General features: G+C 39.5%; 1 protein-coding gene across 1 annotated transcript in view; it reads right to left on the bottom strand.

Annotated features, from left to right (window-relative positions):
* Positions 1-26530, bottom strand: part of LOC143856719 (pentatricopeptide (PPR) repeat-containing protein / CBS domain-containing protein) — a 40317-nt gene that overhangs the window by 9838 nt on the left and 3949 nt on the right. Inside the window, exons 3-7 of the mRNA XM_077366996.1 lie at positions 22680-22812; positions 21416-21510; positions 20960-21121; positions 20810-20878; positions 19099-19234 (exon numbers count right to left, since the gene is read on the bottom strand). Coding sequence (XP_077223111.1) covers positions 19099-19234; positions 20810-20878; positions 20960-21121; positions 21416-21510; positions 22680-22812 — 595 coding nt within the window. The remainder of the gene's footprint in view (positions 1-19098; positions 19235-20809; positions 20879-20959; positions 21122-21415; positions 21511-22679; positions 22813-26530) is intronic.

Here is a 26530-nt window from a genome sequence, read left to right as displayed (position 1 = left end):
GTCATCTAAATCATTCATTTGCAAGGCCCCATCATAGATAGGTATATATATATATATATATATATATATATATATATATATATATTTATCATTTTTCAAAAAAAAATATATATCTCAAATGAGGTAACATTCATGAAAGACGCATATATTGGATGCAACGAACATGAAACAGGAAAATTAACTCTATCGAGATCAGACGTCTTGTAATAATGCAAATTTGAAATATTTAAACCCCTAATATAAGGCACATAAGTACATATTAATTTTAGTGTTTGAAACATCAAATGGATCAATTATTTTGTACTTTTAATTGCTCTCATAAAACAAATTTAATTCCATTCCAGATTTGTGCTTAATACACAAGATTTTTGCTTAATCTAAGCATTCCAGATTTGTACCTGCTTATACACAAGATTTTTGCTTCATAAAATCTTGTGGATGCATTGGGTGAGCCTGTAACGGACCACAAATAGAGTTAAAAGAACTCTTATACAAACAAAGGATAAACATAAATATTCAAGTCATGAATGTGTTACTTGTTCATGAAATAGTTGATGGTGCTATATAATAAAAGAAAGAAGAAAAAATATAACTTACTTTTATGATGGCACATTATATTAACTAAAGAAAAGCAATCGGAGACCAAGATGGTCCAAGCCTCCAAGCAAACACAAAAGAGAGAGAGAGAGAGAGAGAGAGAGCAAGGTCCCCCTCCCAGGAGTCAAGTGGGAAGAAAATCAAAAGTTTCAAGATCCATCCTAGAAACACCTGATCGAGCAAGACAATCGGCCTTAGAATTCGTCGAACGCAAGACATGCTGAAAACCTACCAAATGGCTCCATTTTAACTTTCACTTCCTCGATAGCATCCACAAATCGCCACGGATAATTGTCCCCTACTTCCATTGACCTAATAACATTAAGTGAGTCGCCTCCAACAATAGGGCATCAAGAATATCCTGATTAATCAAACGGATACACGTAATAAGAGCTTGCACCTATGCTGTAGAGGAATCTTGGACCCCAATGGGCCCAAAAAAAACACACTAACCTCGCCCTTCACATCATGCAAAACAGGCCCCCAATGCCAGAGGGACCCATTACCCAAAAGGGATCTATCATGTAATATGGGCCCCACCAAGGGTCGGGAAAGCTAATAATTTTAATTAAATCTTGGCCATTGATCCTTCGATCGAAGATCAATAGTCTAGAACCTTTTGAATTGTTGGATCGATCAGTGGATCCTTCGGATCGTTGATCGAGGTCGCGTAGATGTCAGATCATGTCTCTCGAGCATGGACCCCCCTTGATCCTACGAGACCTTGTGGATTGGAAAATTTGTGGTCCTTATTCAATCTAAAATTCATCACTTAGTAATGTTAAGATTTTTTCCTCCATGAAACTAAATTTCATGGAAAATATTACCCCCTTGGACGGATTTTCTTTTCTTAGATTTTAGTGCAAATTAGCTTTGCTTTAAATGATTTTTCTATTTCTGGAAAGTTGGTTTGGTAATCTCTTTTACAGCACGCAATATATTCTCATTTCTTTACTTATAGCAATAGCTTTAATTTCAAAATCAAATCAATTTGGGAAGGAAAGCCCACAAGGAAAGTTCAGATTTTGTAATCTTTAATTAGCAAATACCAAAATCAAGTTCTTTTATTTAGGAAAGAGATTATTGGCTAATCTTTTAGAGTAGGTAGTTTTTTTTTTTAAGTTTGAGCTCTCCCATTTGGGAGAAAAATGTTCCCTCCCGGAGAACTCATGTGTGAGAGAGAGAGAGAGAAGCAAGAAAAGAAAAGAAAAGAAAAGAAAGGGAAGAGAGAGAGGGGGGGAAGAGAGGGAGAGAGAAAAAGGAGGAAGGGAAAGTTGTGGTTCAGCGTTCTCCTGCATTTGTCATCATCACAAGTAGGTGCCCTAACCTCTCCCTGAACTTATTAAATCCATGCTTCTTTGTGAATGTTCCTACCCCATCAGTGTTATACGCATAGTATTTGTTGGAGAAGAGAATAAAATAAAGAGTTAGTGAGTTGGAGAGTGCTCCCCCTCACTTATGCATTTATTATATAAAGAACATTACAAAAAACCAATATGCCCTTAGGCATCTATATGGACATATACATACATCTAACACTCCCCCTCAAGCTGGAATGTAAATATCAAACATTCCTAGCTTGTTACAAATGTCACTCAACTTTGCTTTGCTTAATGGTTTAGTCAACATATCAGCTAGCTGGTCCACAGATCTAGTAAACATTGTGCATATCTCCCCTTTCTGAATTCTATGCCGGATAAAGTGGCAATCTACCTCAAGCTCATGGAAGACCAGATTTGTGGCAATATGGATCGCAGCCTTATTGTCACAATCTAACTGAGAAGGAGATGATGGGGGGAAACCGAATGAGCTCTCCACTAGTGTGCGCCATGGCTCTATATTCGGCCTCTGGACTGGAATTAGATATAATATCCTGCTTCTTACTTCGCCATGACATAAGGTTACCTCCTACAAAGGTGCAATATCCGGTGGTAGATCTCATGTCAGCCGGAGATCCTGCCCAATCTGCATCTGTGTACCCTTCTATCTTCTGATGCCCATACTTCTTAAACAACAATCCTCGCCCTGGAGCACTTTTCAAGTATCGAAGAATTTGAAGCACAGCTGTCCAGTGTGAAGTATGAAGAGACCTCATATATTGGCTGACAGCGCCAATCGCAAAGGAGATGTCGAGGCGAGTGACTGTGAGATATATATAAGCTTACCAACCAGTCTCCTGTATCTGCCAGGGTCATCAGATAGGTCTCCCTCTTCGGGAAGTAGTCTCACATTAGGGTCCATGGGAACTAAGGCAGGTTTCACTCCAAGATAACTTGTCTCCTCAAGTAAGTCCAGGACATATTTCCTCTGTGAGAGGGAGATACCCCTGGTGGAATACACTACCTCAATGCCAAGGAAGTACCTAAGACGGCCCAAATCTTTGGTAGAAAATTCTTTTTTCAAGAACCTCTTCAACTTCTAGATCTCTACTGAATCACTGCCAGTAATGATAATGCCATCAATGTAGATCAATGTAGACTATCAATAGCACACAACCAGTTGCAGACTGATGGCTGAAGACAGAGTGCTCAACTGCACACTGCTTCATACTAAAGCGCATGATATCATCACTAAACCTCCCAGACCATGCTGTAGGGGACTGCTTCAGGCCATAGATGGATTTCTTCAACCGACATACGGAGGAGGACATCCACCCTGAGCAACATAGCCAGGAGGTTGCTCCATGTACACCTCCTCAGTGAGCTCACCATGAAGGAAGGTGTTCTTGAGATCTAACTGGTGTAGGGGCCACCCATGGTTGACAGCAAGAGAGGAGAACACGAATACATGGGATTTTCGCAACCGGACACCATAATCCACTCCAAAGGTTTGAGTATACCCTTTGGCAACGAGGCCCGCCTTAAGGCACTCAACAATCCCATCAGGTAAGTGTTTGACGGTATAAACCCAACGGCAGCTAACAAGACGAGCACCAGGAGGAAGAGGGAACATATCCCAGGTCTGATAGGCCTGAACGACGTCCATCTTAAGATCCATAGCCGCCCGCCACCAGGGTGATCAAGGGCCACTAGCAATGACTGCGGCAAAGAAACAGAGGACAAGGAAGACACAAAACTACGAAAAACAACGGTGAGAGAATCATATGAAAGAACAGAAGAAATAGGATGAGCAGTGCTATGAGAGCGAGTATGAGAGGCAATGGGAGAATCTATGGGTACCTCTGAAGTGGTGGTCGTGATCTTCTGCTGAGATCGCGATGGCGCAGGCAGAGAGGGATGGGCTGCAGATTTCCGTCGGCGCTGATAGATCTTTTTAATGGGTGGAGGAGCCGTAGGTATCTGTAAGGAAGAAGAGGGCTACCAAACAGAAGCAATCTCAGGTACCGGTAAGGGAGTATACGGAGAGCGACAATAGGGTCGGGAAGGATGGGGACAGGGAGAGGAAGGTCGGGACCAGAAGCGGTGGGTATACCATCCTGAGGAGTGATAAAGTAAGATTCAGACTAACAACAAAGTGACGTCGGCCGAGACAAATGACCGACGCAAGCAAGGATTGTAGCAATGATAACCTTTCTGGGAATAGCCCAGAAAGATACATCGTTCAGCTCGAGGATATAACTTATCGAGTCCAGGACTAAGGTTGTGGACAAAGCACACACAACCAAAGATCCGAGGAGTGAGAAGGAATGGGTCATGATGAGGACGTAACGTAGCAAAAGGTGATGAACCACCAAGGACCGAGGAAGGAAGTCGATTGGCGAGGTAGCAATGTAACAACCCAAAACCGTATCGGCCGTTACCACAAAGAGACATAAAAACATGTAATAAATTTACCAAGAATTATTTTTTTTAAAACCATAAAGGAACGACTAATATCCATTGCAACTAATTTAACTATCATAATAAAAGAAACCATCCAAATGAAATATCACTACATCCAAAATCAAATCCCTCCAAATTGAGTTTGTCTAAAAACTCCTAACAAATTAAACAAGTCTTAAATACCAACATAAAAAAAAAAAAGATAAATGACGACATCCGTCATGTTGCTAAATCTTATTCCAACACTCTGCACATCTATCTATTCGCCCCCATTTAAGTTCTCATTATCATCCACAGTTGCGAAACCTGTAGGGTGATTTTTGTATTAGTTCATAGAACTATACAGGGTCACTCGGTAATCTAAAGAAGTACTAAAAACAACTACGAAATTAAAATGCATAATTGAACTATTAGTGAGCATCATTTAGTAACAATATCTGCAAGAGAAAGGCAACTAAATAAATAAGAAAAGAAACTATGTATCACAAATAAATTTTTAACTAAGCTATAATGTGTAACGCAAAATTTAGAATTCTTTAACTTATGAGATGGGTATCATGAGACAGTTTTTCCCAAGGTACTCAAGCTCCCAAATCGCCTGTTACCTCGCCCACCAATACGTTCCACTACCACCCCTGCCTAAAGGTAGTGGTCATGGGGGACATGCGCCTACTGGCACTGGCCGCTCCGCCTCTTGACATCATGGTCTAAGAGGATGCATTTACCGCCAAGGGGGTGCGCTAAAACCCAAGGCCAGCTTAGAATTCTATGATTCCTGGACGACTCATACCTCCGCCCAAACCAACATATAACCCTCATGCTCGTGTATTTAATTCTCTTGCCAATGTAATGGTATTATTTACCAACCATTACTCATATACTTGTTTAAACAATTTATATCCTTCAATTCGATATCAACATAGCATGATATGAAATTAAACTTTACTGAAGAAATCACTATTATTTAATGATTTGCAATTTAACCAAATGATGACAATAACCTCATGCTTGCTAGATAATTCTTATCATGCATATTTAAAATCAATAATTGTTTAAAACACTAAATTAGAGTACCATCATCTGCCTTGTCTATCTGTGATTTGGAAGATTGAATGATCTCTTAGGTCTCTTTATGATTCTCAACAAAAGTTGTAATACCAAATACATATGAGTTCTCTAGTCATATTTTAAATGACGAAGATTGAATGATCTCTTAGGTCTCGTTATGATTCTCAACAAAAGCTGTAATACAAAATACATATGAGTTCTCTAGTCATATTTTAAATGACGCACACACACACACACCCAATTAAGGCTTGTACTTAACCATCCCTTTTTAGAACTCTTTAACCCCTTTAAAATTTATTTTTCGATGAGTTATGTGTATGGTCTGACGCTGTTGCAAATATAATAAATTTTGATTTTGAATAGATTTAAATGGATTGTGAGTTGTTTGGACTATTCAATTGGAGGATGTGTTTTGGTTCAATAGACACAGCTTCGGGGTTGATTTTATTAAAAAGACAACCTAAATTTATGTATTTATCAAAACATGGGTGTGTTCAAGGCGGCAACTTATCATGTTAAAATAGAAATAGACAGGCTAAGTTTGGGCAGTTATTAAAACATAGATGGGTTATTAAAACATAGATGGGCTGTTATCATACCCTTCTCTTTTTACTTTTTATTCAGTGGGTACCCCACCCCTCCTTCCCACCTGAACCATCGCTCTAATATAAAAGAGTAGTCATATATACAACATAGGGAGGTGGCCCAATGTAAAAGGAGGGGTGAATACATCATTTTCTTAAAGTCTTTTTATCCTTTCTATTTCTATTACTAATTGCTCTCTATTTCTAAATTATTTGTTTTGCAGGTTTTGGAAGGTGGGTTTGCAAGCACAGATGATAACCCAAACATTGGAACGCCCACATCAGCTGTCCATTTTTTATTTATTTATTTGGGGAATTAGTATATCCACGCCCTATATTTCCCAAGCCACCCCTTTAATAATGCAAAAGAGTAATCATAAATTACATGAAAAGGGTGTCCAAGGGAATATATATAGGAGGGAAATATATATACTTCCTTTCCTCTTAATAATTCATTTCCTTCTTGTTAATAGATTATGTCTTGCTTTTTGTTTTTTTTGTTTTTTTTTTCATTTGCAGCTAGGGCACGAAAGAAAGATGTTTGCTCAAGAGGATGATGTAGAATCCAAAGAGGGTCTCGATCCAATGGTTTGGGCGTGCAACAATGGAGCGTTAGCTGTGGGTTTCAATCAAGGGTTTGTTGTGGCTGAAAATTAATGGAGAGTTTGGTTTGTTGGGGTTCACAATCGGTTGACATAGAAGGGTTTTCCTATGGGTTTCAATATGGGCTTCAAAGAGGGTTTCATTGGCTATTGAATTCTCAAGAAGTTGTTGGGAATAAATTTTAGGGTATTGGTGTTAAAGACAAAATTAGGAGATGGGTTTTGAAGGTCTGTTGGTCAAGATTTCCACGGATCCTGGTTTTGGGCATGAATCTGATTGGAGAATGTCCAATAGAAAGTGGGTTTTATATAGGTTTTGAGTTTATTTTTATTTTTAGTTTTAGTTTTTGAAAGGTCTGCTCCAAATTTTTGGGAGGTAAATTGTTGTATTGATATGGTGTATTTTTGTTGGTATTGTACTGTGGAAATTTGGGCATGGGATTTATAAAAGAAAATTTTAGATATGTACAGGTTGATCATGGTGAATAAAAATCCATAAATTCATGGAGGAAATTCAAAGAATTATATCAAGGTACTTACTTGATGAGAAGAAGATTTGAGACTGAAGAAGAAGAAGAGAAGAACCAATGACCCCCTTTTTTTTCTCTCCACTATTTCCTCACTCTCTCTCGCTCTCGTTTCAGTTTTGGGCGTGAATGTTTTAGTGTGGAAAAGCCACACGATGGATTTTTGTAAAGCCCAAAAAAATTTCTATTGTTGTATGAGTTGTGTCCTACTAAATCTCTACTAGATGTGAAAGTTTCCTACCTATCTAGGATTCTTTGATAATTATTTTAGTATTTAAGTTAACTGTAAAAGAAAACAACCTTTTTTTTTATAATGGCGCACCCAAACGTGGCCCACTTATATCACACGCACACTCTCAATTCCAGGAGTTGTGCATGGCAATCTGATTTGGGGTGGTCATCTTATCTCTTTCATTTAAATAGAAATTCCAATTTTGTCCCTCATAAATAGGATATCACTTAAATACCCCTTTTTATTTTTGTTTTTCTAAACTTAATTAAAGGCTTTAAAGTTTAAAATGGCATAAGGTGGTCCCACTAATCTCTAAGAGCTTATTTAAAATTAATAATAAGGTTATTTAGGGAAGATCCAAGGGTGGTCGTTACAAGCAGGCACTGAGGACGGCATCACCCCGATAACTCTTGGGGACCCGCATTTGAATGAGAAGAGTGCAAGCGCCATCAAGTAAAGATCGCATCTTCCGTTTAGCTACACCATTTTGCTGAGAGGTGTGAGCACAGGAAGATTGGTAGAGAATGCCACGAGTAGAAAAGAAATCATCAAAACCATTGGATTTGGAGAAGTACTCTCTAGTGTTATCAGTGCATAAACATTTGAGCGTACAATCAAATTGATTTGTAACCTCGGCATGAAAAGTACAAAAAGCAGAGAAAACCTCAGACCAATCCTTAAACAAATAAAGCCAAGTCATGCGAGAAAAATCATCAATAAAGACGACAAAATATCTATATCCAAAAATAGAGGTAGTCCACGCGGGACCCCATACATCTGAGTGCACTAAATCAAAAGGGTGTGAGGCCCGACTAACAAGCCCTAGGAGGAAACGACAAACGATAGTGTTTTCCAAGTTCACAGGCCTCGCACTGAAAAGACTGAAGAGGAAAAGAAACAATAGATTTCCGCCGTAGGCGCTCAAGGCAAGGATGACCAAGGCGACAGTGCCACTGATAGGCGTTGATGGAACTGAGCAAAACAGCACGGGAAGGGCCACGATCCAGACAATAGAGCCCATCCACCTCATGGCCCGAGCCAATCATCCTCCCAGTCAAGAGATCCTGAAATAAACAATAAGATGGATAAAATGAGACAGAGCAATGAAGATGCTTAATAAGCTAACTGAAAGTAAGCTAAATGGGGACTTGGGGACACATAAAACAGAGGACAGTGTGAGGCCAGGGCGAGGGGAGATGCTCCCAATACCAGAGATAGGAGTAGTGCTCCCATCAAGAAGGGTAATAGACTGAGAAGAAAGAGGACAAAACGAACTAAGGGAAGAAGTACCTGTCATATGATTGGAGGCTTTGGAATCAATGATCCAGGAGCTGGAGCTGGAGCTAGTAATAAGAGAGGTAGAGGAGCTACCTGGCTAGGCAAAACCGGCACTCGGGGGGTGGCTGGTCAACCTGACGTGCTGGAACTCATCATGGTCCGCGTGAGAAAGACCCCATCAGCAGTGGCGGCGAGGCTGGGCTGAGAAGAAGCCAAGGGCTCTGGAGCATCCGGTGCGGAAAGGTGTGCAGAGCAGCCAAAACGTGGCTCAGGGGAAGGACGCAGCTCAGGGTGCAGAGCATAGCAAGTCTTAAGATGACGTCCCTCTAACCGACAATGAGAACAATAGGGACGAGGGCAGCCACCACGGTCAGCAGCAAAGTCGCAGCCAGCACCACGACCACCACGACCAGAATCACCACGGCCAAAATCACATCCACGGCCACGACCAAATGTACCACCACCGCGGGTGGCACGATCACCTGCTCCATAGGCCGCAGTAGCAAGGCCATCAACATAAGCAGCCGGCAGAAAATCACCAGTAACGCACTCCTAGGCATGCAAATATACCTCCTCAAGCAAAGGCATGGTGCCAGATCCAAAGATCTGCTTGCGGAGATGCAGGAACTCATGGCCTACGGTCTCGAGGAAGTGAACAACACAAAGCTGATCCCGCTGCCGGGCGGCAGTAGCTAGATCAGTCGTGAGGGGCATGAGAACATCCAGCAGCTGACAATGACAAACAAACCGACTATAATATGTGAAGAGAGGAGTGTCACCAGGCTGGAGATGCATCCACTGTGAATAGGTGGCACATATGCAGGCGAGGTTGCTCCAGAATAAAGAACCACGGTATGATCCCAAATGTGTCGGGAAATCGGAAGGTGCATCATGAAACCGGCAATCTGAGTGGTCATACTCTGCCGGAGCAAAGTACTAATAAGGGCATCACCCTGTTCCCACTTATCATAAGTGGGATCAGTGGTAGTAGGAGGATCACGACGGATACAATAGACCTTCCCCCTAACAATGAGGTAGGTCTCCACCATAGTTGCCGGAAACTCTTGGGGCGAGTGGGAAACCCGTTTCCCCTAAAACGCGTTTCTCGTGGGTGAGAAACTCGTTTCCCCTAAAACGAGGGAAACACGTTTTGGAAACGTTTCCAAAATATGATACAAAATTGGAGAAATGTTTCTGAAATACATGGGAAATATATGGAAAACTTATGTAAATAATGTGTAAACGCGTGATAAATGTATGCAACACTCGTAGAAAACACATATGAAACGTGTAGGAAACATGTGTGGAACTTAAGGAATTCATTTTGGAAAAAACACATCATTTCCTAAGACGTTTCTCGTATGATTTTCTATTGTTTCCCGTTTCTCGTTTCCCCTATATTTTTTTCATGCGTTTCCCGTTCCCGTTTCCGTTTCCCTTTTCGTTTCCCGAATTCGTTTCCCACCCTGGTAACTATGGTCTCCACAGCAACTTTCCAATTCAAATAATTGGACCATCTAGTTTTATTGTAGTCATGGGTGGGAATGAACCATCCACCGAGGAAGGGTAACTAGACGAAGAAGAGGATGGGGGATGTGGAGGGACACGAGCCACAGAAGGCTGTCCAAAAGAGGGGTCCTCAATAATGGGGGAATCCATGTGGAGAAGAAAATATGAGGCTCAACCACGACAACAGCAAGCACGACGACCAATGATGAAGAGGACGGGATGAACCCGTCTAACGCTCGCGGCCCCAATACAAAGACATAGAAGGAAGGGGAGGAGCAACCCCAAGAAGCATACAGAAAGCGAGGCAAGAGTAGGGGATCGGAGCCACGGAGAGAGAAAAATGAACCATCAAGGAGATTTAGGCCATGTGAAATCAAGATGAAAAGAGAGGAGCTAGGTTAGGGTTGTTAGGGGAGAGAGAGAGAGGAAAAGAAAAGAAAAATAGGGAAGAAGAAGGTGGAGGAGTGAGGAAAGGGAGGTGGTGAGGAGTGGAGGGAGGAGGAGGAGGTTTCGCGGAGAGGAAGGAGGGTCGGGAGGAGAGAGGAAGGAGGAGGGGAGGCCGGTGGGGGCTGGGAAGAAGGAAGGGGGTTCACGGGGAGTTGGGAAGGAGGGAGGGGGGTCGCGGGGGGCTTGGGAGGTGGAAGTGGGGTTCGCGGGGGCTGAAGGGGTCGTGGGGGTGCTGGAAGGGAGGGAGGGGGTAGCGGGGGGATTGGGAAGGAGCGAGGGGGGTCGCGGGGGCTGGGGTGAAGGGAGGGGGGTTCATGGCTGGAAGGGAGAGAGGGAGTCCAGCGGGGAGGAAGGAGAGAGGCCAGAGGTCGCGGGGGTTAGGGTTTGGGTAAGTAAGAGAAGATAAAAGACGAAAAAGAGGGATGTAAGATTAGGGTTTCCGTGGAAAAGGAAGAAGAGGAGGATGGTGGGTGAGGTTGGGGTTGGGGTTGGGGTTTTCCTCAATGGTGGTCCCTAGGGCACCACAACCCTAGGGCTCTGATACCATGTTGGAGAGGAAAAGAAGAGAAGGAAGAGAATGAAAGAAAGAGTTAGTGAGTTGGAGAGTGCTCCCCCTCACTTATGCATTTATATATCAAAAGAGAACATTACAAAAGACCACTATGCCCTTAGGCATCTATATGGACATATCCATACATCTATCAGTATTCTTTAAATGATTTTTCCTGTTTCATTAGTGTTATGCGCGTAAGGGTTTCTTAAATGATTTTTATGTATATTCCTATCTCAGTGTATGCACATAGGGTTCTTTAATAATTTTTTGTATATTCCAATCTCATCAGTGTATGCGCATAGGGTTTCTTAAATGATTTTTTGTATTTTCCTATCTCATCAGTGTATGCGCATAGGTTTCTTAAATGATTCATTGTATTTTCCTATCTCATCAGTGTCTGCGCATAGCGCTCCTTAGATAAATTTTGTGTATATTCCTATCTCACCAGTGTTATGCGCATAGGGTTTCTTAAATAAATTTTGTGTATATTACTATCTCATCAGTGTGACGCGCGTAGGGTTTCTTGAATGATTTTTGTGTATTTTCCCTATCTCATCAGTATTATGCGCATAGTACTATGCTTTAAATGATTTTTCCGATCTCATCAGTGTTATGCACATAGTACTCTTAAATGATTTGCGTGCATATTTGATATTCCTATCCCAACAGTGTTGTGAACATAATACTCCTTAAATGATTTTTGTGTATAATCGGTGTTATGCGCATAGTACTCTTAAATGATTTTTGTGTATATTCCTATCTCAACAGTGTTGTGCACATAATACTCCTTAAATGATTTTCTTGTATCTCATCAGTGTATGCACGTAGAACTCGTTAAATGATTTTGTGTGTGTTTCCTAATCTCATCAGTGCTAAGTACGTAGGACCCTTCTAAATGATTTTTGTGTATGTTTCCCTATCCCATCAGTACTGTGTACATAGGACCCTTTAAGTGATTTTTGTAGATGTGCAGTTCTATGTACATAGGAGTAGGACTCTTAAAATGATTTTTGGTACCTCTTCAAAAAAAAAAAAAAAATTTTGGTACGTTTCCCATAAGACTCTTAAAATGATTTTGCATATATGTTTCGTATCTCAGCAGATATAAGACTCTTAAAATGATTTTTGTATGTTTCATATCTCAACAGTTCTATGTATTATAATGGATCAAAGCGATATTAGTATATTTCTCCATTTGCTTGTCAGTACTATGTATTATTATAAAACCAACGATTTTAGTGCATTCTTCCATGTGTTGTCAGTCCTATGTATTGTAATAAATCAAATGATTTTAGTGTATTCCTCCCTTGGATTTTCAGTTACATGTATTGGAATAAAACAACTGGGTTTAGTATACTTAGTCACTTGTTTCGCCAATTCATAGGCTGTGTATAAAACTTAGAGAGAGAGAGAGTGTGTGTGTGTGAGAGAGAGAGAGAGACTCTACTTTGAGGTCGTCTCAATCTCTACATATCTCGGGTTTGAAAAGGCAGGTGACAGCTAGACTTGATCTCGTATTACTCTCAATATAGGTTTGGTGTATGTAACTTTGATTCTCTTAAATTGATGATAGTAATGCCTAACATTGAGAAACCATCTTACCTTGTTCCATTCACTATTATGTTAGCGTCTCTTAATGGAATAAGAATCTGTATCACATGTGTAAAAAAAAAGAACGTTATTGCAATTCACAACAAAGAATTGCATGGGCATGAGTAGATGGGGCTGTTGGGTAGCTGTCGATGTCCTCGGACTACTAAGTATAAAGGCCAATACGAGCAGCGTGTACAGCCTCCTATTGACAATGCATATGAAGGGACAGGATCCCGAGGCGGTTTGGCAAAACCGTAATCTAAGAACATAAAGCCACTACATTTCAACAGGGGTATTGGTTAGTCGTACAGCAAGGTAAGAGGCAGAAAAGGAAAAAGAAAAGAAAAGGAATTGGGGAAAGCCTGATTACTTGAGGTTAGCTGTCTCATAACACTCGCATGTCACACACTGAGCACGTATAATCTATTGTTTTCCTTTGACTAGTTATGTTCTGCAATTATTAACACCGTTAGAAACTTACCGACTTCTCCAAAAACTTAAGCTGTGGGAGAAGGGGAGAAGGGGAGAAGGGCAGTATTCAATCTTTTATACTTAACACTCACCCTCACGTGTGGCCCACTTGGCAAACACGTGGCACATGTGGTCCCACATTGGGCCGACCATCGCATGTGGATTTTTTGTTTGACATCAGGAAGGTTTGAACTCGAGACCTTTGGCTCTGATACCATGTTAGAAACTTACCGACTTCTCCAAAAGCTTAAGCTGTTGGAGAAGGGCAGTATTTATTCTTTTATACTTTAACATCACGATCATCTCTTGTCCTATTTTATGTACTGCCATGTTCTCATAATCTTGATAGTAATGGAATCATATTACAATGCCTCTCTCTAATATTGATTGCAAATACTTGATTTTTTGTCGCTGACCTCCACAGGGTTTGAGGAGATGGCCGGGGGAATCAATGCCAATGAAGGTCGGGAGATCTAAAGGGTGTGCGCTAGGGAGGACAGAGTCTTGTGCAGATGACGAGTCACGGCATCCTTCTTCTAGCTTTTCTTTACATTATGTCTTCAAATCAAGTAGTGGATGTTGGTGTTTTGATTTTCAAAAGAATGGATATGATCTCAAATCAACGTTATCCGAGTTCTTTGTTATATCTAATTTCAAAGAGAAAAATATATTCCAGGACTTATCTTGTTTCTTTTGTGGTAGTGATTCGGATTTTGGGATTGATGAAAAAAGGTCCAAAAATCCGGGTCGTTACATATCAAAGTTAAATTTAAAAAATCCATAAGGAGGAACCAACTTAGGAATGGGGGGGTGAAATACGGCTCAACAAATTTAACTTATCAAGGAGGAACCCACTTATTAAACAATAGATGAAATCTGGTTCAGCAAATATAACTTATTCATTATTAGGAACTATAAATATAACTTATCCAGAAGGAGGAACCCACTTAGGAGCAAGGGGATGAAATCCGGCTCAGCATATATAACTTATCCAGGAGAAGGAACCCACTTAAGAGCAAGGGGATGAAATCTAGCTCAGCAAATATAACTTATCCAGAAGGAGGAACCCACATAGGAGCGAGTAGATGAAATCCGGCTCAGCAAATATAACTTATTCATTATTAGAAACTATAAATCTTTCCATTCGAAATGCTACTTACACGAGGGACATGATATATGCATCCTTTTGTTTTAATAATGGTAATGTCCCCATCTACAGTCTTTCCTAATTAACTATTATGGGCTGCTACAACTCCGAAAAGCTATCATCAAATGAAGAACGTATACGTACGTTCCTTTTCTTGAAAGAAGAAACTATAGCTAATAGTTACATCATGAGTAGGAAGGCATTTGCCTATCAAACCAAGGTGGCGTGTATAATGAAATTTCCAGAGGTTGGATGATTTAGTAGCTTCTATCCCTCATAATGGTCCTGCATACATAGAATTAAATAGCTACATATGTATGCATGCGCACATGTTTGTACTTTGTACTCATGTACATATCAATGCATGTGTTTGTCATGCTTCAGCATATTATCTAGCTGCAATAGAAGAATGCAGAACTCCATGCCTCAAATTGTTCCTAACGTTGAATATGGTCAATTGTACATGTTGTAGAGAAGTCACATAAATGCCATTTTCCGTATGTTCAAGGAGAATCATGTGCACTTTGGATAACAAAAATCATGGATGGCAACATCATGGAGAGGAGCTAGTAGCAATTTTTAAATAGAGCTTCTAAACCAAGGCTATTCCTTCTGTGCTTCATTAGGAGAGCTGCCATTAGAAAGATTTCTGTTGTCTTTGGAGGGTTGAAAGAGGCTGACTGTTGAAGAAAATGTCAGCGTGGAAGGAGGGTTTTCAAGTCTGCTTGATAATTTACCACATTAGTTACAGATCAGTTTCACAATCAAGGAAAGCCCTAACCCATGTCCATGCTATATCACTTGACCCAACTCATGTTAGCTCATCAGCTTCAAGAAAAAGGATCCTGAGTTTTTAACGTGATCCGGCCATGACTTGTGCCTAGAGAGACTTATATTGATTTTTGCTTTCATTTTACTTATATTTGGGACCGTTTATTTTAGCATATTATGTTTCTACAGCTTAGATGTGGGGGATGTCCATATCATCTAGGGACCATGCCACTCACCCTCTAGGGTCCACGCCACCTCACACATGTTATTCCCCAGTTAGCCCCCTTTACCCCTTATGTTAGTAGTTTTCCTTTAGGGTCTATTCCGGTGAGGGTATATACAAGAGGGTAACCCATTTCACAGTAATGTAATTCAGAATAATCGACTTACCCTACATGGGTTTACCATTAAATAACTTTCAATGTTCCAATGTGTAGGGTAAACTGGGTAGGTATTTGGCTTCCAATGTTTCAATGACCACGTATAGTCGGGGGGTCATTTATACTTAAATCACTTAAGTTAAAAAAAAACTCATTGGATGTTAGGGACGGCCCACTACAACTCACACTTAAAATATAATAAAACGAGTTAAAGAAAGATGGAAGCCCTAATTTTGACTTCGGAAAAATTGTCCAAGACTTTCTCCACTTCAACCGTAAGGTGGAGGTTTCTTTTTTTTTTAAATTGACTATTATATTCATACCGTGGAATATACATGGGGACCCGTAGTCCCACGAGATTTACATAGTATGAGGAACCAGGAGCATACTCCAGGACCAAAAGAACAGTTAAAAAAAAGGCTATAGTAAGACTCCCACCATCATCTAAGACTTCCTCCTATATCAACCCTTCACAGAAACCTTCAACTATAACTTCCAGACAATCCAACCATTGAAAACACCATAGAACCCAACGATCTGCCACATAATTCAAGAAAACCAAGGAGCTTCGAAATGCTATCAAAGATCTACGTCATTTTTTCACCCACCTTGGTAACTAAGGAAAACTCCAAACAACCACCATGGGGAGGAATGGTTATCCGGAGGAGAAAATCTCCCCCGAGAGGCGAAGGAACACTGTCCCTCAAGCACACTCAGATAAACCAATATAACCTCCCATAATACTTATCAACGAAAAGCTTTTACCATAGGCTTCCAACCCAACTCAAAATTCCAGCACTCACAACATCCAGGGACTCCCGTAGCCGACCACAATTCCACCAAAAATTCCAAAATCTTCCAACCATCCCAAAAAAACATTCAACGAGATTATTTACATAGAAAAAGCCCCCTTCATTTCCTGAGAGCTTTGAGCTCTCGGCTCCCATGTCCAGGGGTCCTACCCTTCTTCTCTTCCGCGTCCCTTTTCTCAATTCCGAAAAACTTTTTTTTTTGTTTCATCCACGTCTTCCTTGTAACTTATACCCAGAATATCCCCCATTTTAGCCATCTCCTCAAACTCATCTGAATAAGCTTGCTCTTGTTCCTCCAATAGAGCCGTCTCTTCATCTACTGAGACTCTCCACTTTGATGCAAAAGGAGAAATTTTTCCTCTCCTTTGGCGCAAGGTACCCCTTCTCGTCCCTTCTTCTCTCTTCACTTCTCCTCCCTCTTACTTCTTCTCTATCCTTGCCCTCTTCCTCTTTTCTTCCTCTCCCTTTATCTCCTTCTTATCTCCTTTGCCCTCTTTTCTCTTTCTTCCCTCTCCCCTCTTGATCATATTTCATCATCCACCTTGCTGTCCTGTGCTAGTTTAGGAGCTGTTTTCATATTTACGGGCAGTCCCTTTTCCCAACAGTCCGTCTCATCCAGTCTCCTTTATTCTCCATCTTCCTCATTCCATCTACAGACTCTCGGCTGATAATTGCACTAGTTATAGTCCTTACCTTGCTGTCCTTTATAGATCTTCATAGAGATATTGTTGTCTAGGCTGTACATGATGATTATTACGCACTCTAGTTAGGCGTATTCCTAGTAGTGGCTCTCATTGGACGAATCGGGGCTTCCAGGCTTCTCCCCCACTCTCTTGGGACTCCTACGCAATTGATTTGGACCGAGACGCTGACTTCTACCGACTTCTACCGGGTGAGATCGCTTCCAATTTATTTCAGGCACAATTTTAAGCCATTTACCCTTTGGATTGCTCTACCTACATTAGTTTTGTGCATAATTTCTATATTCCTATTTGGTCAATTATTTACAGCCGTATTTATTCTTTGCTTTATTAGATGTGAATGGTTATAGTCAAGCGTGTATGAGACTATTTTCAGCCCTTGTGAATTTCCTTGACAACTAATACTAAAGTAAAGCATACTTGGCTTGTTTGAGAATTTCTGATTGCTTAAACTGATTTCTGGGTATAGTTTGAACCAACTAAGCAGGAATCTTCCCCTGCATCGGGGAATCGTGATTCCCCAAAACCCGATTCCGAATCGGGAATCTCGACACTTCCCCAAAAAGTACGAATCGGGCTTCCCCAAAATGGGAATCGCGCTTCCCTAACAACGGGAATCGTGCTTCTCTAAGATGGGAATCATGCTTCCCCAAAATGGGAATGTGCTTCCCCGTCGTGCTTCCCCGGCGAGTCCCTGCTGCTTCCCTTCGCGCTTCCCCGGCGCTTCCCCAGCGCTTCACGCTTCCCACTTCGCTTCCCGCTCTGGCAACCTTGGTTTGAACTACTTTTATTGTACGAATTACCCATCAAGCACCTAAGAGTTCTCAGAATAACCCGCGAACCCCCAGGTTTGCACCAGTTTTGCCTCACCAAATCTGAATTGAGTTGTACCTCAGCTGTATGTTCATCAAGCACAAGGGACCAAAAAAAAAGCACAAACCACGCCCTCACATTTTTCATCCTCTCATAGTTTTGACACAGTGCACAAAATCAGTTCCAGTTTATTCTAACAGATAGCTCTCACTTACACATTGAAATTCTGGTAGGCAACATCTTAGGGACAAAACGAGTACACCAAGCAATTCTACAAGCATATTACCAAACGCCTCGATTCAGAAGCTTCCCAATCCAATTCAAAAGAATAATGAGCAGCTCAGTTGTCTTTAGAAAGTATATCACCCTATAAAATAGCCCTGATCAAATTAACAGATCAAACAAAAAAAATATCTCTACATATTTAAACACCACATCCCCAGAACATCATAGATCACCATACGCATTGTCACATAAATTAAACGAGAACATAGACTATCATGAAAAGAAGAAGAATCCTGGAACAATCTGGAAACATGGTTCCCCTTTTTTCTTCTCTTGTTCTGCTTTGCGTGGAACTAATACAAAATGCATGAAACATGGATCATATTGACATCGTGAAGCATGACAACAACATCTGAGCTAGAGATAGCACATAGAAATAGCATAACTCTGGATAGGCTGCTATTTACCAGTACAACATCCACAACAGTATATACAATTCAATCAATTAGAAGACCTGGATACGAGTGTCGGAATCCGACACGGGTATCGAGTGTCAGATTCGGCAAGCCTCAAAAAGGATGATTCGGGGATTCGCCAAAATATTTTAATCAATTTTCAAATTTTATTTTTTATATAATAACATGGTTATAATAAGTAATATATTAAAAATTCTAATAGGTTAAGTAGATATAATATTTTATTTCCATTCAAGAAACTTACTATTAGATGGGTAAAACTCCAAACATGCATTAACTGTAAAGTTGTGGTAGTATTCAGGGAAAAAAGATAAAAGAGATCTAGAAGTGTCTTAGAGAATCCTGAAGTATGGGAATCCAAGACATGTCTGACATGAATTCTTCGCCCATTTAGAAGAATCCATGTAACATGGCCTGGCAACGATTTGATTTCCACCTCAATTGAGGAATGCATGAATAACAATCATATTCACCTCAAGAACTATGAAAACAACATCAGAGTTGGAGATGGCATATAAAAAATAGCACACCTCTAGTTGAGCCACAACTTAACAGTGCATCAATCATTGCAGTATATGCAGTTCGATCAATTAACAGATCAGGCGATGATTTCATTTCCACCACGATCTTCTGCACTGAAAGCAGGTCTTTGGTATTTCCAAAACCCTGCAGAAAGAATGTTCATGCTCAGATTTATAGAAGAGAAACACATTTAACAACAGTCAAAGTCCATGTAGAAAATGACTAGAAATAGAAAATTGTATGTGAGAGCAATCTGTGAGAATAAATTCTAATAGAATGATGATAACATGGGATAAGTACAGAGATAAACTTTCCCATTCCATGAAGACCATAGTGACTTTAAACAGTTGGTACTTTCAATTGACTTTTGCTCAGAATTCATAAAGGATTAAAGGTAAATAATTTTTAAACCAGACCCCAGTTTATTTTTCATCTGCACTGATTAAACAAGATAGTATACATTAGGAGCAAAGTCAGCACGTCACATTGGAGACCTATGGTGTGATAAGACTATAGGGTAAACTGCAGCATCTCATAATCCTGCTCTAATCTAGAACTAGCAATCTTGCGAGATTATAAACCTATACACCTCTTCTTCAAACATGTATAACTCCCTAATACAATTAAAAAGAGCCCTGCAAAACTAACTTTTTTCCACACAAGTGAGCCTATGATGTTGAACTTATTGATTCTGTTGACACATACGCCAGCATGATTATTAATTAGCAAACTGCCTTAAAAAACCAGATGCATGTGCCTCAGAATTCCCCTTGCTAAAGACTAACATCACAACAATATCTCCTCATCGCCCAGTATAAGTATGCCACTCAATGCATTCAGTTTTCCTAGAGTATAACCTATTTTCCTGAGTAAAGATATTCTTCTTTAAATTGCAAAAAGCCCTCAAACTGTACTCTTGTCTCGAAAGTTCTTCATTGAATCCATAACCTGTGTTTTTTTTTTTAATGGTAGCCATTTTTATTGCAAACAAAGAGGACCGAGATGGTCAATACACCGGAAAGAAAACACAAAGCAAAGAAACAAAATCTAAAACAAAAATAAAAGCAATCAAGGCAAAGCTTCCTTAGAAACACCATCTGTAGCTCAACTATCTGCCATAGAATCGGCGGATCGACGGATATGCTGGAAGACAATAGAAGAAGATCTCACCCAATCTTGTATTTCATCAACAAAAAGAAGGGATCCTATCTCCAAGGGTTAACAAATGACCCCCTTGAGCCATCGAATGACATTCACGGATTCCCCTTCTACCACCACATTATCCAACCGGTCTCTAGCTAATAACTTCAAACCTTGATGACTAGCTCTTACCTCGACTTCAGTAGCATCCGCCACCCCTATGGGGCCCGCGAAGGCCCAAATCACTTCCCCAAGCTCATTCCTCAAGACACCTCCAACACCAGCTGGACCGGGATTCCCCAAGCTGGAACCATCAAGTTCAGCTGGTATATTATTCAAGTTACTCTCGCAAAATGCACTACTTCTCTTAGTACTCCCACATGTAAAATTTTTGCACAACTACATTGTACAGATCTGGGAAATTACCTCCAAAAAGAGCACTATAATGACCAATGTCTCTACACGAGAAAAAGAATAGCAATTACCATATGGAGTAAAAAGGTAGTGAATTAATGGCATGGAAAACTTAAGGTTCTTTAATAATAAAATTATTATTTACCAAAAACAAAAAGAACCAACCTTGAGTAAGGTGGTGTGTGTGACTGCATCTGGAAAAAGATCATGACAGTTAAACTTCTGTGCTTCTTCCTGCAAGAAAATGGGAATAAGTTTTGTGCCGAAGAGCCATGACTTATATGCTAAAATGCCTTTCAAATACTTTATTGAGACCTTCATTTCCACAAACAATTGCATTGCAGCGTCCATCTTCCCAGACTTGACACATGCAAAGACTAGCGTATTATATGTGAGACGATCAGGCTTTAACCCCTGACGCAATATTTCATCGCGTAAAACCAGAGCATCCTGAGGGGAATCAGTTTTCGTATATCCCTAAAAGACGATCAAAACCCATAAGCAAATATTCATTTTTGTGCTACATTTATATCATTGCTTAATGGAAAGGCACAAATTAGTGCAATATGACAAATCTGAAAAAATGGGATTGAGCCTCTAGCTCAATTGTCAAGAATTTTTTCTTCAACCTGGAGGTCGGAGGTTCAATCCCAGCTTAGCTACGAAAAAAAAAGACAAATCTGAAAAGGCATACAAAAACATCCTAACTCCAACTATCAGCGATGAAAGTAATAATAACATTGAATTAGTCAAAGAACAAAACGTCTACACCTTCATTAATAAGTTGTACATTAAGATCGAGGGACCTCCTTCATGAAGAACAAACCGATAACGCGCAAGAAGGCCATTTGCACGGCGCAGATCTCCTGCACTAAATCCAGTGCAAGTTAGGAGAACATATACCAGTACAGCAATAGTTTCATCTTAAACGTACAGAATGCTTATTGATGGAATTAATACATCACTGAAATATATAAAATATTATCCATTTCATTTGTTAAAACAAGAATTTCAGAGATATAACCAAGTTCACGCTTTAAGAAAGCAATGTATAATACTTCTAGTTTACAAGTATTTAATCAGAATCTGAGTGTTTCCATGAATCGTGGAACAAAACTCTGGCCAATTTGGTATTTGGTAAACGTATGCCAAATTAAAAACAAATTAAATCAGAAAAATGAAACATTGTTATTACATGCTATTTTCCACCATGAAGTGCTTCAAACTTCAAAAAATAAAAACTAAAAAGTGGAAGTGCCCAATTCAGTCTTTTATCAACCACTTATTAGCTTATGGATGAAGATTCTGGAAAAAGCAGTTGGAAACCCTACAATATATTGTATTATTTGTTCTTGGCTGTTCCTACTGAACTGAATGAACAATTATCCAAACCACCAACTTCATTCATAAAAATCAATAAAAATGTTAAACAAAATAGAAAGAAGATGAAAAAGAATAAGAACAAAAAGAAAGGGAAACTCCTACAAAGAAGCAAAACAGGAAAAGAAATGGAGAAATGAAAAGCAAACAAGGAAGAAGAAGCAGCAGAAGAAGAAAAAAGTAGAAAGGGTTATTTGCTTCTGCGTTGAGACGAACAGAAAAGAGAGAAGGGGATGGGGAGATAAAAGTAAAGGAAGAATAAAGAGGAAAAGGCCAAGAAGAGAAAAGTGTTTAGAAGGGTAGTTCAGTCTTTACCAGTACAGTAAACCTTTGTTGCCATTTGACAAAAAAATGAACCTAAATGGTAGTTTCAAGATCTGTTTGAATTTAAGTGGTAAAATTTTCTTTTTTTGAACTCCAAAAAAAATTCTTGAGCTACATCTCATGTTATCTCTGATGTGACGATCTCTCAAGCTGAATCATACATTCACGAAGACCAAATTTTAATATTTGCTGGCAAGGCAAAATAATTAGTAGCCCTTTCTGCAATAAGGTTTTATCTTTCCACAAACAGATATATTTACAGCAATTTCAAAAGAATGAATACAGGCAGAAGGATTACTAAATACGATTCACATAACATTCTAGCACTAACCTGCTTCCAGCAGGGCATTTAACAGACCATAGATGAGTGGAGGTGATAACGCCGGACTTCCTACAGCGGTACCTTGTTCCACAGATTCAAGTATTTGGAAAGCCTCGTCAATTCTTCGAGCCTCCCCTAAACCCTTCCCATGATTAACGAAAACTCATTAGACTGATAGCTGAGAGAAAACTCTTCAAGTAGATAAATGTATGAATAATTCATGGCCAGTTCATTAGAAAATTGTAAAGAAAGTTATCACTCAAATAGAAAATTGTAAATGCAGTTATGTAAACTTTTCACAATGAACTTAAATTGCCCGTGCCATCAAATACTTGGAAGATACTTAAAGAAAATTGTATGATTACAGAGAAAGGGTAACCAATGTAATTACTTTGAAAGGAAATCTGAACCAGTAAAACCTGCCTTGAAATAACAAAATATTAAATACTCAATAACAATCCTACATGTCATGATAGAAATTTATGGACTCATTGAAATACCAAGGTGTATTGTAAAAGAAGGAACAAATTAATCTTCTCATCTCAGTGAATCTAGAAATGTACTGTGGAGTTGATGATTTACATCGTCACCTGTATGTTATTTCGGCTGAAGACTCGATGTCAGCATACTATAGCTCTTTATCTAAATATTCTAATTTTTCAAAAGAAAAAACGCTAGGCATTCCTCCATATGCTAGAGGACATCTCAATTAAGGAGTGTGGTGGCTTGTCCTCACTTGATCCTCAAAAATCTTGATTTTCCTCTCTATGCAAATATTTAGGACCTCGAACTGGAATTGAGTGTCTTTTCAAATGAAGAGGTGAGCTATGCTTATGTTGGACCCATATTTCAAAAACTCGACGATTCAACTCAAGACTCGGCCAAGTCAACTCGACCTAAATGGAAGTCAGGTCGAGTGACTCGGAGTGACACAACATGACTCATCCTTTCAATTCTTATGGCAGCAAAATCTGAATCCTTACCTGTTGATGAAAGACCCTAACTTGAAGATCAACAAGATGTTGGTTAAAACCTGTGTTGCATGGATTCAGATTCGCGTGTCGGGATCCGACATGGATTCAAGGCGTCGGATTCGGCAAACCCCAAAGAGTAGAATTTGTAGATTCGGTAATTTTTATTAAATAAAATAAAATTTTAAAATTTAAATATATATATATATATATATATATAGAGAGAGAGAGAGAGAGAGAGAGAGAGAGAACGGTTTCTACACACAAGTGTAGATAAGTTATCTACACACTAGGTTAAAATACAGTGGGGGTCCACATTGTTTGGGTGATCCAAACCATTCATTTGATGGGCCCTCACATAGATAGGGTGTGCCCAAAAAACCAACTTCATAGGATCATCTTAACCCTTCGAACCGTGGAGGCAAAAATGGACAGATTTGTGAAGGTTTATACACGTCCATTTTACCTCCACAAAACGTAGGGTTGGGATGATCCTATGGAGCTGATTTTTTGTGGACACCCTATCTATGTGAGGGCCAATCAAATGAATGGTTTGGATCACCCCAACAAAATGCCCTCCACTGTATTTTAAGCTAGTGTGTAGATAACTTATCTACACTTTTGTGTGTGTGTGTGTGTGTCTATATATGTATTCATTAAACTTTTGGGATGGAGGGTTGAGACGTTAGGATTTTTATTAAGAGAGTCAAAGAGGAGAGGGGAAGGGGGTCGATGTTCGAGGGTAGAGGGTTGAGGCGCTAGAGTTTTTATTAAGAAAGGATGGGTTGTGCTTTTATAAAAAAATTAAGAAGAAAATGTCTTTAGAGGGAAAATATACAGGATTCACATTTTAAAAGAGGCAATGATGTATTGGAAATGGAGTCTTTGTCTACAAAAATGCGTTGAGAAAGGGCAGATGTATCGAACCTTTCAACGAGATAGTGCTTTTTCATTCGCCCAAGAAAACAGGATTCGTGCGGGACAAGGCTATGAGAAGAATCCGGATGTCTCCCACGCGAATCTATGTCTTATTAGCGTGTCGAAACGTGTTGACACAGATTTAGAATAGAAGGACAAAGAATCCATGCAACATGGGTTAAAACCATATAGAAAGATGAAAATGAAGAAAATATAATAAAAGCGGTACAAAGGATTCAAAGCCAATGCCGCTACTACTAACTTCGATTTCTCAAGTTTTCAAAAAGAGCTCACCAATAAATCCATATACAGTGAACCAACTTCACAATAAGGTTTACAACACTGAGGTGTGACCCCTATAGGCCTATTATTTTGCAGACATATCAAAACTTAGTTAAATAAATTAGAAAAGAGATTTTGGGCTGAATACCCATGTGAATTTTGACAACAATATGTGACCCTACGAGTATGAAGTCAGAGTAGTCACACAATCTTTGGCTTAGTTTCAAAATAATAGTCAAACTTCCACCAAACCTTGACTAAAACTCCAACTACAGTCGATCACTTTTCTTTTTACAAAAATTACTTTGAAACATGTGAATTTCGACGACAATATGGAAACCTTATTTAAAACTTCTTTCCTAAACTGTCTTATAGATGATTAGGTGAATTTTTTATGTGAATCCATGACTAGCAATAGAAAAAGAGAGAAGGAACAGATAATCAAGATCAAGAAACAAGGATGATAGGGTAGAAAGGGGATGTGGTTTATGAACCCAGCCGAAAAGGGTGAAGGAGGAAAGAGGAAAAAAAGGGAAAGAGAGAGACTGAAGAAAGAGAGAAGAGAATAGAAAAGATGAAAGTGAAAGAAAAGTTTAAGGGTAGAAAACTGGCTTGATATGGAGGTCAAATCTTTATTCATTCCATCATTGCATAGGATCCAAGAAAAGCGTCACGAGGCTACACATATATATATAAGAAAAGAAAGATAATTGGAAAGTTCTAAAAACCTAAACATGTCTTCTCTCCCCAGTTAAAATTTTCGTAATACATGTATGGGGCTTATTTAAAACACTCATAACTCAGAGAACTAGAGTGATTTTATCTTATAGTTAAAAAGGGAAACAATTGTCATCCAGCACACTTCAGATCATGCGCTCAAACTATTTTACATTCTTGAAAAGTCTCTAAAAATAGATCCCTCGTGTCACATCAACAAATAGTAGCTGATTTTCCCATTATACGTCATTTTTTCTTCAATGTTAACCACCACTCTAAGGCATGCCCGACCAAAGTTGTCATCTTAATGTAAATCATTTGGTCATCGCCCGGATTATGCTGCCATAAATACGTCTCTAATGCTTCTAACCAATCGAGACACTCTCTTTCATTAACTTCATAGAATTATGGTATCTCTCTAATCCTCATAGTGTACTGATTACGATTCATGGGTTAGAATCTTCCCGTCATATTCATGCTATCCCAAGTAATCATTCGAACATGTTTTGATACCAAATTGATGTGAATCCATGACAACCAAGAGAAAAAGAGAATAGATAATCAAGATCAAGTTCAAGAAAGAAGGGTAATAGGGGTAGAAAGGGAGAAGAGAAGATAAAAGAAGAAAGTGGAAGAAGAGTATAGAAATAAAAAACTGACTTGATATGAATGTCAAATTTTTATTCATTCCACCATTGTATAGCATCCAAGAAAAGCGCCCCGATGCTCCATTTATATAAGAAAAGAAAGAGACCTAGAAAGTTCTAAAACCCTAAATAAAAACCTAACACTTTTTACTAAAATATCCTCTATTGACTTAGAAGACTCTCTCCCCACTTAACTCAAAGAATTAAAATGATTTTGATGGAAAAAGACCGGTATCCCTCCTATAACTTAAAGGACTTAAAAATACCTAAAAGATACTTAAGAATTAGAAAATGAGCCCTAGGATGGTCCCATCAAATTTTTAGG

This window comes from Tasmannia lanceolata, unplaced genomic scaffold, assembly GCF_043159265.1.
Source record: "Tasmannia lanceolata isolate RefF3 unplaced genomic scaffold, GAP_Taslan_0.1 ptg000023l, whole genome shotgun sequence".
NCBI lineage: Eukaryota > Viridiplantae > Streptophyta > Magnoliopsida > Canellales > Winteraceae > Tasmannia > Tasmannia lanceolata.
The sequence above is the reverse complement of the archived record's forward strand: the minus strand, read 5'-3'. Positions and strand labels throughout refer to the sequence as shown.